Source organism: Cebidichthys violaceus, unplaced genomic scaffold, assembly GCF_023349555.1.
Source record: "Cebidichthys violaceus isolate CVI_PGR_0920_01 unplaced genomic scaffold, fCebVio1.0.p SCAF_12, whole genome shotgun sequence".
Classification (NCBI taxonomy): Eukaryota; Metazoa; Chordata; class Actinopteri; order Perciformes; family Stichaeidae; genus Cebidichthys; species Cebidichthys violaceus.
The window spans coordinates 8,604,530-8,615,588 of record NW_027176285.1 but is presented as its reverse complement, the minus strand read 5'-3'; the positions used below and the strand labels follow the sequence as shown (position 1 = coordinate 8,615,588).

The following is an 11,059-nucleotide window of genomic DNA, read 5'->3' as shown; positions in this document are numbered from 1 at the left end:
AGACAGCATTATCAGCTGTAACCGCCGTATGAGAGCAGTGCAGAGCGGTGGCCATAAGTTAGCCAGTGGGGAACGCTTGCATGCACTAAAGGCAAACAAAGCAAGTAAGAAGCTAGGATTACAACACACACAGTGACTTCATTCTCTTTTCATGACATAATTACTCTACTACATCTTAGCAAATAGTTATCTTCTGCTTTATTAATGCTCTGAATGTTTACGTATATCACTACACTTATTCAATACAGTATCTGGTCTTCCTTTTGTTCGGCTTTGAACAACAAGAGTGTAGAAATGTTTCATGCGGGTCATGGTCTAATTATACTCAATGACTTCAATAACCACACAGAGTCCCTGCTGCTTTTTCAAAGTAAACTGCAGAGCAGAGGTATAAGCCAAAGTCACTGTCATGTCTCGAGACCTATTTTGACATGACATGTGCTAGTGACAGTGTATTAATTAATTCTGGGGAAAAATTCCAATTACAAACACACCACTATTCAGCCATGAAGGGATGCAGCTGGTCTGCAACAATATCTATGTATTGTATTCTAAAGGGTGCTCACTTGGTACTGATAACCTAACATGTGAAAGCAAAAGATGCCCCACACCAGCATCACCATCGTAGTTTCAATAGGTACCACAACTTTATAAGTAAAATTGACCGGCGAAATACTAATGAAGTTGTACCCTTAGCATCTCTTGAGACCTTTGGAACTCAGCATGTTAATCATCTAGATCACAACAACGCTCTAAATTAATTGTTGTTAGTCTTTGTTAATTATTTTTTTTTCTCCCACTGAGTAATATTTATTGCATTCACCTCCTGAGGGACTTGTGCATAGTGTGTTGAAATCTTTTTTCATTGTTCACTAAAGACATTGTGGACCATTGTACAGATGGTCCACTTTTATTGCATATATTGCAATAGTGACTCATAGAATCATTTGTTTTATATTAAGTGTTAAAATTCCATAGTAAGCTGAAACAGCTGCATTGATCTGAGTTGTTTGTGTGATTATTGTTATATGTTCATATCAACTCTTTGGGGAGTCACCGCTATTTCCATATGAGGGCCATTGCTCCGTGGAGGCTTGGCATCAAACATTAAGGTGCCTGTCCAGTCAGTCAGTGGCACAGATAATGAAAGAGGGCTCCTCTGTGTGAGTGACGCGTCTCTTCCTCACACCCCATGCGGTGATGATTCGTTCAGCTTGCTCATGTTTCTCCTCCAAACAAATTAATATTTATTATCGTCACTCAAGCATTCAGCTCAGGGGACTGATGACTCCCCTCGGACTGTGCAGCGCTCTCACATAAAGGAACTCTGTGAGATGGTTCTATTTTTGGTGACCATTATCTTCTCGAGTCTGCCTGCATGAGACAGAGGAGGGTCACAGTGGAATCCTTTGGTGACACTGCTGCAAGATATCAATAAACAATACGGCCTCTGTCTGTCCTATCTCTGAGCAGGCTGCGTTCTAGACTGAGCTGTCATATGCGGTGACGTGTAAAAACATCTCCTATGTGAGATCTGCTCCAGTCATTTTTCAAATGTAGCTTATGCTACCAAACAGACATTGACAAACACAGTAATGCGGAAAATGAGGATCCACCACGGACTGTTGTTTCCAATGCAATTATTTTGCTTTCTACAATATGACAAATAAATCTAGATTATGTTGAAATGAAATCTGTATTTTATTTTTGTATCGATTATCCCTTTGATTATATATTCCAATTAATCATTGAGTCAATTATATGTTGGTGTAAAATGTCAGTTTCACAATCAGTTTCCTAAAGCCCAAGGTGATGCGTTAATATTGCTTGTTATTGTCTCTATAGCTCCATTATCATAGTATCATCAAAACAGTTGCTGATTAGTCATTTCTGTTAATTAACTGACTCATTTTAGTTCATTTGTTTCAGCTTTGTGATATTCCTCTACAAATGGAATTGAAGTGCTTTCAATGAATGAATATTAATACAGTCATATAACATTGAATAAGACATTATAAGTTGAATACAGTATAATGGTGTATTAAATGTGCACTGTATGTTTATTTATAAATCTAAATAACAAATAAAACATGTAATACACTTAATAATAAATTAACTAGATAGGTATTTGTAGCAGTTCCTACTTCTTCAAATGTCTCCTGATGAACTTTAAATAACCTTGAAGAACCACAGAGAGACCCGACACTCTGCTCTGCTTCCAAATGACTCAATGTTTTTTTATAATGTACTGTAATGTACTGCCAGTTCACATTGCATTCATGCTTTTGAGCTTGTTTATGTAAGTATGGCTTCTTTTCATTCATTCTTTTCACCTGCGTATTCCTGTAAATGGGAGCCTGGAGGCTATCCCAGCATGCACTGGCATGGAAATGTTGCACAAAGCTGTTTTCTGAACAATTTAATATTCCTCTTGAATCCTGTTGTTTTTCATTTGATTTGTATATAAATTATAGTGTAGCTGAGTTGCCCACTTAACCTGAACTTGTGAGATGCTTCAGTGAGGGCAAGAGTGCAGAGAGAATTATGACCGCTGATGTGAAGGATCGCTGCAACACCTAAATCACAGGAACTTGGCTCACTTTCAGGTTAGACAGAACAGCTCATATACAAAACATCCTGGTTAATAAACTAAAAGTTATGTATGGAACTTGCTTTAAAGGGGGGCATATCATGAGAAACTCACCTTTTCAGTGCTTGTGCACATTTGGTTATCTGGAGTGCCTACCAACCCAAAAACTGGGCTGTGCTGGGCTGCTTAGATCACAAAACATGCGGTCCATGGAGCAATTCAGATTTTCCTCCTCTTTTTGTTTCACATGCAGGCTTATTATAATGAACAGCCCCCATCTGACTATCTCCACCCAACTACTTTTGCAAAGGTGTGCCATATTTTTCTCACAAGCCAATCAGAGCAGGCTTGACATTTTTTTTATTTTTTTCGGGGAGGGGCTTAAAAAAAAACAGGCTCTAAAACGGAGCAATTCAGTCAGAGGGTGAATATATGGCTATATTCTGTACCACTCAGAGTCCTATGTGAAAAATAATGTTTCTTTTACATTTAAGCATGTAAACACGTTTTGGTAGAAACCCAAAATACAGTTATGAAACTAAAAATGAATATGATATGTTCCCCTTTAAAACAAAGAGGACAACAATGTAAAAAAAGATAATTAAAAACAAATACAGACTATTCCAATTACATTACTATTCCAAGACAGTGTCCAATTAAAATATTTTTTTGGGGAAAGGAAGTTGAAGAGGATCTGTTCCTCTAACAGCAGGACAGTAATAACAGAAGATTGTCACCAGGGAATCTGTGTCCTATAGACTAAACATCAACTTATTCTAAACACCAGAGATAATTTTGCTATTGAACAATGCTAAACTATACGAAATAAGGTGGAAGTCAGAGCCAAGTTACCAAAAGTGTACAAAAACACATTATATGAATTCAGAGGATTCTATCATAACAAACAAAACATCAGTAGCTGTCGGTTACCACAATGAAACCATGTGAGAACATGATGGAAAGGAATCCATACAATTAGGACTTGGCTCAGTACCATGCAGATACTTTAAGAATGGGTAGGGCGCACATAAATGCTTGAAAGAAAACATGTATTGACAAGAAGCTTCAGCCCATGAGCATACACATATCCATGAGCCTTAATACCTCTGAATAACAGATAAGTCAGCGTGGATTTAAAGTGTCAATGCTGGGATTTCAATCCTTTTATTGAACAGCCATCTTTAGCAGCATTTCACATGTTAAATTAAAACCAGAAAGCTTCTTGGAAAAGCAAGCGTTTAGTTGTTGGAAGGAGTCGGTCTCTTCTGGCACATGCACAAAAAATGAGTTTAATTCTTAAAAGACTGGGTAGCTTGTGGAATTCAGTTGTGCCGAAGATGAAAGGCGAGTGTATAGCTTGTAAATCATGAAGGGTGATGGAAAGCCTCTCAGGTACCACATCTTAGCCGGTTCAGAGTCCTATTTTTGTGGTCTGTGCGGTATTGCCCCAGGCTCACCTTGACAAAAAAGTGCTTATTGAATGACCAGATACTCCTAAGAGTTACATCTCTATGTAATACATCTGGAGTGGAATACATTGCCAACATATAGGCTAAAACAAAGTGTTCACTCTGCCCCAAATGCTCCTCTGGCGTATTTACAAATATGTTCTAGTAAATAGCAAGTGAAGTGGGACTCAAATTGGAGATGTGTGTGGCCATCAGACGGAACATGACACCGGCGCGCAAAGAGAGCGCGGAGATCAGGTTAGAAACATGCATCGCAACACAACATCTCCAAATCGCATTCCGCATATACTGAAATCTAATCCGAGGACATCAGGATGTGTGACATAATCCCAAAGACATCTGAAAACTGCGCTCCTCCAAACGGGGCTCCAGGGGTGGTTTGGAGAAATATTTGTGGACCTTCGTTTGCTCTTGCGGGGATATATAAGGGGCGGACACCAACTGCCCCTAACGTCAGAGCGCACTTAACTATAAATCTCTCCAAACTGCCCTCTGCGCGCGGTGCGGTGTTATGCGCAGACATCTGTCCCGCTTCAGTCCAGTATGAGGACAACGCGTGTGGAAACTCTTCGAGCTGCATAAACACTATCTGACCCGGAGAAATGGAGAATAAATACCCCAATCTGTGTTGTTTATCATGTCAACATATTGTCATATGTCGGCGACTATGAACATTTAACGCAGTTGTGGATATAACGGCGCTTTAACTGTTTTATCAAGAGGCAGAGAAGAGCTTCTTGCATCCTGGGAAACAGATTTTTGGACCTTTGGCGCCTCGCTTTTGCACTGGAGACGCTGATGTCTTCATTGAACTCCTCTCAGTCGGAGATGGTGGAACTCTCTCGGATTTCCAACGTGGAAACGTAGCATCCAATTAATCAGCGACTGCAACTGTACCCCGTAAGGCGCAGTGGCACTTGGTACGCTCTTTTCAACACCCACCTTTGGACTCCAAAGTGTGGGAAGACGCGTGGTTTTTGCCGGATCGGAGAATGACAAAAACGACTGGTGTGGTATTATAGCTTTTTATTTCTATCGGGACATAGACCGAATTTGAACTCGTTTTAAGGACATTTTTTCGGATTGTGGTTGTTGAACGATTCATGCAGCCAATTCAGCTTTGGACACTAACTGAGACGCGTTTTGTTTTGGATTTTAACACCAACAGCCAAGCGAGTTTCAGGTCTGCATGGGCCATATTTAAGGTAAGTGGAGCAACATATTTTTTTTCATTTTAGAGTTTAAAACAAAATATCTTCATATCCTCAGAATATCTTTGCGCAATACGAGACTTAGTCATTTTCGTTGAAATAGCAAATCAAAATCAAAATGCAGTTTGTGCATTTGTTAGGACTTTTGCACGGCATTTTTAAGCACAGTATTTATCCATGCATAGCTGTTTAGGTTTACTGCAGACTCAACATGCCATTAGACAGAGTCACGTAAGCTTTGGGGATCGCCATCTGGCCAACTCACACCATTATTTAGGCTATCGTTGCCAACACGGTGTGGTGCGTGCTTTAACCAACGCATTTTTGTGTAAGGCGCACCCTCCGTGCCTCATTACAAGTAGCAAGAGCTCGCCTGATATCACAACAACATGAATATATTATCTAATATTCCTCATAGGTCAATAGAGAATAAGTAGGAGGCTGCTGGGAATTTAAAAACAACATAGTACTTTTACGCACACATTTACGCATTATTATTTGTATCATTGTTTCTATATGTTGGGGATACCTTGAGATTATCAAGTATAGGCCATTTTTCATTCATGATTCATCTATTTAGAATGTTCTAGTAGGTTTACGCTGATATTCATATTTACAACAAATTCCACTATGAGACAGAAACGAAGGAGTTCAAAGCCTCTCGACATGATGACACGGTTATTAATACAGAATGAGTCAGGGCAGGTCTGGCCACACTGTTTCAAACTCTTTGCTGACTTCATTATAAACAAGAGTTGGCCTACATTCTGATTGGAGAGTAGGTGTATCTTTGATAACTTTATTATTGTTATTTCTTATCATTTGAAATAAAAGAGCCTCTCTTATTTTTTGCAGCTTTCTTCATAGGAACTGAGTCTAAGATGAAGTTATGGGATGTTTTGGCCACGTGTTTGTTGCTCCTGAACTCTGTTGCTACACGGCCTCTCTACCAAAACACTCAGCCAGCCAAGAGGCGTTATTTCCCCAGCGGCTACAGTGATTCTGCATCCCTGTCTGTGGAGGACGAAGAGCCAACGTTCCAGCGTAAAGATCACAACCTGCAGGAGATCTCCATGGAGGATCAATGTAAGGCACGCGGCATGTTTTGACAAAATCTTTTGTGAGGCGCAGTCAATGTTTTAAATGGTGGATAATTGTCCCACATGGGGTTCACATTTTAGTCTTGATCTGCGCTGTTTGTGCAAACCATTTAATAACATGCAATTGACCATTTAAATCATTCAATCATACATAGTGAAGCTAGCATCTTTTCATCTCATTGTCATGCAAGGTGTTGGCTTTCGAGAGGAAAAGTAGGCAGCATATACAGCTCATACTGTAGGTGGCATTTTGTAAAAAGGGCGCTTCAGACACTATTGGTTTGCTGGCCAAGTAATTTACACTAATCACACTTGAGAAACAGCAGGTAAAGTGATAGCCAGTGGGTTGAGCCAACAGTGGAGAGTCCTACTTTGATAAGGCTCTCAGACAGGCAGGTTATCAGATGGAAGATCTTAATTTGTTTTTTTATTGCTTCTGTGGGTTACAGCACTTGTCAAAACAAGCCTGCAGCATGAATAAGAGCATGAGCAGCTCTGATCTCAGAGGTTGCTCTCCACATTCCCCCTTCTCCCTTTGTTTATGTTCACCTCTGCCACTCTGAAACATAGAGACCCATGACCTTTGCCCATCTGCCAAAAGTCAGAAATTATGGGTTTTGAGATGTCAGTGTGAACCACATTGCAGGCAAGAGGCTGGACAACACCGGAAAGTTTGAAGCACCGAGTGAGAGTTCTGTGTTTATGTTCATTTTAACAGCAACAGTGGGCAGGAATTTATTTTGTTTGGATCAAAGTGACACAGTATCATCTTCACGCAGAAGTAGATGCGGCCAAGAACTAGATAAGGAATGGAACATTTGGACAAATGTTTGTCCTGCCACCTCATATTCCTGTTTGGACCATGGTGACATCACTGATGTGCATGTAACCAAAGACCATTAACTATGCACTAACAGTGTAAACAAAACTCGCCCGAAGAGGGGACGGGTCTGTTGGTTTGCGCGTAACATCAACGTTTTTTAGGCTAAAATCTGCAGGCAGCAGCTGCACGAGGGGACTGGTATTGTAGTATTCAGCCAATGACTTATGGCACAATTTGCACCTTGAATTGCTCCTTTGGCTGCCACCGGCCCAGTCTGTCAGCAGGTGTACAGCCTGTCAGCTGACACATAATAGGAGGTGTCTAAATCAAAGGGCAGGTGTGTCTAAACAGATTGGCCTGGGCTCACCTGATATACGAGCAGCGGCCCAATCAGCTGTGGAGCGCAGGCGGATCAGATGGCTTGCGTGCTGCCAGACGAACAGGTAAGACAAGGGAGATAGGTGACACTGCAATATGGAGGCTGTGTTAACCACAACACCACCTGCCAGATATCGCTCCCCATTGGCCCCGACTTCCTGACACACATCCAAACACTCACACGCACAGACGCACGCAGGTAACGTAATTAGAGTTGGACCAATTGATTCCCTTCAGAACAATATGTCTTCATGATTCACATTCATAGTTCATTGTTGCCAGACCTTCAGGCATTGGAGAAGGAGAGACTTTACCCCATAATAGAATCAACATGTAACACAGGAGGGTCCAAGACTTGCAGTCAGTTCTCATCGCTGCTCGCAGCAGATGGTGGAGAGCTGAGCTGGTGCATGTTTTGAGTTTCGAGCAGACTACAATCTGCTTCATCTAAATGACCCAAAGCATATGATTTCCTTTTTATTTGGCCTTTGAAGTGTTGGCATTCTCAAATGACAACCATGAAAGAATTAAATGACTGAAAAACTATCTCTCGCTGCGTCTCTCTTGGTGGTGTAATTGGTCTGTGCCTTCTGTATCATCACAGGCAATTGGTGTGTGAAAGCAAACAGGGTTAACTGCAGATGTACAGCTGAACAACCTTTAACGACTCAGGTTCTCCGAGATTGAAAACGAATGTAGGCAGTGTGCCGGCCTTGGTGGTTATTCATGCAAAATCAAGTCTACCCACATCCCATCATTACAGATGTACAAATCTTCTTCTCTGACTACAACAAAGTGGAAGTGACAACACCCTCTGAACTTCAGCCTCCAACTCATCCCCCATCAGCCATCTTGAAAAGAGTCAAAGCAGGGCACCTGCACTCACGTCAATAAGAACAACTCTGGACTGCTCTCTGCATTCCTCCGCCTGACATCTAATCTATAAATCAGCTGCACTGTTTCTGATCTGCACATTTCTCAGTATTTATAGACATTGTCTGCATATTTTTCAACACTTGTGTGAATGGTTTGTTGAACTGATTTGGTCGAGGTGCATTTACTTGCACTTGCTGGTGTAGAATTAAGAAGAGTTAAATGAGAAGATCAATACCACGCTCACATTTGTACAGATTAAACAAGATATAACACATTAACTAATTATCTTTAGACGTGCTAGTTGGTGAATTTTGTTACTGCTGGACAGAGCCAGGTTAGTTTTCTACCCGTTTCTAGTCTTTGTGTAACCATGTTACATACTAACCATTCCTTTAAGTAAATACTACTTATGTTTTTGTATACATTTGTCCATTTATGTATTGTTTATCTCACCTAGGGGTGGAAAGTTCCAGGAATGTTTAAGGTGGGAACTTTCCCTGGGAATTAACAGGAAATTACAGGAATAAAATGGCAATATAGGGGATATCTGCTCAGACTGTCTTAACCATATAATCTGCAGTAACTAAACTTTTCATATCACAAGCAGAAATAATCCATTACGTTATCCACAGATATCCATTAGTCAAATGCACACAGTGTGAAATGTGCCATGTGGTGTGTTAGGTACAGTAATTGAAAAAGTTGAATTAAAACCCCTCAATGAGCATGCTCAATCAAGTATCAAGTACTGTGGGCTGCATGTGTGATGGTAAAAATGCACTGCACATGCAGAGGGTTAATTCCTATTTTGGGATGCTGGATACTTTTAACCAAAACATGCCATATTGCTTTTTTTTCCTGCATTGTTGTCATACCCTTGATGCGGTTTGATTTGTTTGTTTTTCCCACAGGGATATTTAAATTGTAATCTTATCTTCTCATACAGACTTTGAAAGAAGTAGATCATTGAATATCATGTTGTTGAGACATCTCATAAAGTGATACATTATTTTAATACCAACTTTATAATGGAATGTGTTTCTTCCGTATCTTTCAGATGACAACGCGGGTCCCTATCCGGAGCAGTTTGATGATGTAATGGATTTTATTGAGGCTACCATCGGAAGACTCCGGAGATCGTCAGAGCCCAGCGGAGGCTCCAAGGGACGGAGGGAGCAGAGACAGAGGGGAGCAGCAAACACAGAAGGCACGAAAGGCGAGAGGAGAGGACATGGTGACAGGAAGCGTGGTCGGGCACGAGGCGGAAGCCGAGGTGGGAAAGGAGGGCGAGGTGACAAGGGGAGGGACAGTATATCGGTGCAGACCAGAGGCTGCTTGCTAAAGGAGGTCCACCTCAATGTGACAGACTTGGGGCTGGGCTACCAGACTAAAGAGGAGCTGATCTTTCGGTACTGCAGCGGCCCCTGCGTGGAGGCGGAGACCAACTATGACAAGATCCTCAACAATCTCACACACAACAAGAAGCTGGACAGGGACACACCCTCCCGCACCTGCTGTCGGCCAATCGCTTTCGACGATGACTTATCTTTCTTGGACGACAATGTAGTGTATCACACGCTGAAGAAGCATTCTGCCAGGAAGTGCGCCTGTGTCTGATGAAGTGACAGACAAGATCTACATCAGTGAACTAAGGATCACTCTTACCGGCTGGTGGGATCTCTGTTGGACTGTGGTCACACCTGGTCGAAAAGGGAGTGTATTGACTCATATTTTTGTTAGCAGTCAAAAACAATGGGAAAACCATTAAAAAAAAGCAAACTGTACATTCAACTTTGACAGTCCATGCTCAGTCCTTCAGAACCCCTGACCAGTGTTTGCAGGAGAAACAAGACTGTTACACTTTGCTAACTGTGCTGTCTAAAAAGGTGAGAGTGAAGAAAACTGACTAAGTCGGCTTGTTTTGTTTTTGGAGGAATTCATTTTCCCAGGAACATCAGTTTTTCCGTAGCTGCTCCTAAGACTCCAGATGAACGCGGAGATTTGAGGAGTATAATCAGCTGCAATCTAAATTACTTTCACTGCATAGTCTGGATGTTGACATTTACATTCAGAGCCAAGGGATGACAAATACCACAGCGGAGTTCAGCAAAGACTTTTTGCTGCAACACTACATCTACATTAAATCCAATCATATATATATATATATATATATATATATATATATACATAAATACATATATATATATATATATGTATATATATATACACACGTGTGTGTAAGAGGTATATTTATTAAGATGGGAATTAACTTATTGTTATTTATTTCAATCCATTTTATGAAAGAAATTGTCATTTTTCTTATTTATTTGAAAGCTTTGTTTGTCCTCGACGGTGCCATTGTGGAGCATTTTCTCAAGCAAAATATAAAAAGGTGATCCAGAACTGCGAAACACTCTCCCGAAAAATCCTAATATTGCTTATTCGCTTCACTTAGATTCCAGAGTTTCTCCATTCATGACACCAAAGGATCATCATTAGCTATCCAGTTGACTGAGGGTAGTAAGAGACACAGAGGAGGGGACCAATAGAAGATTTTTGAGTGAATTGATTGTTTTGGAGCATTTTGAGGGATGGCACGGTAGAGATTTCTT

The 11,059-nt window shown here is 40.9% G+C and overlaps 1 protein-coding gene across 1 annotated transcript; it reads left to right on the top strand.

Moving 5' to 3' along the window:
* The first annotated feature begins 4,512 nt into the window (after positions 1–4,512).
* gdnfa (glial cell derived neurotrophic factor a) lies at positions 4,513–10,576 on the top strand. Its single transcript, XM_068705527.1, has 3 exons — positions 4,513–5,264; positions 6,126–6,356; positions 9,505–10,576. The coding sequence occupies exons 2-3, from the start codon at positions 6,152–6,154 to the stop codon at positions 10,062–10,064; spliced, it is 765 nt and encodes a 254-aa protein (XP_068561628.1). The 5' UTR covers positions 4,513–5,264; positions 6,126–6,151; the 3' UTR covers positions 10,065–10,576.
* Positions 10,577–11,059: the final 483 nt, after the last annotated feature.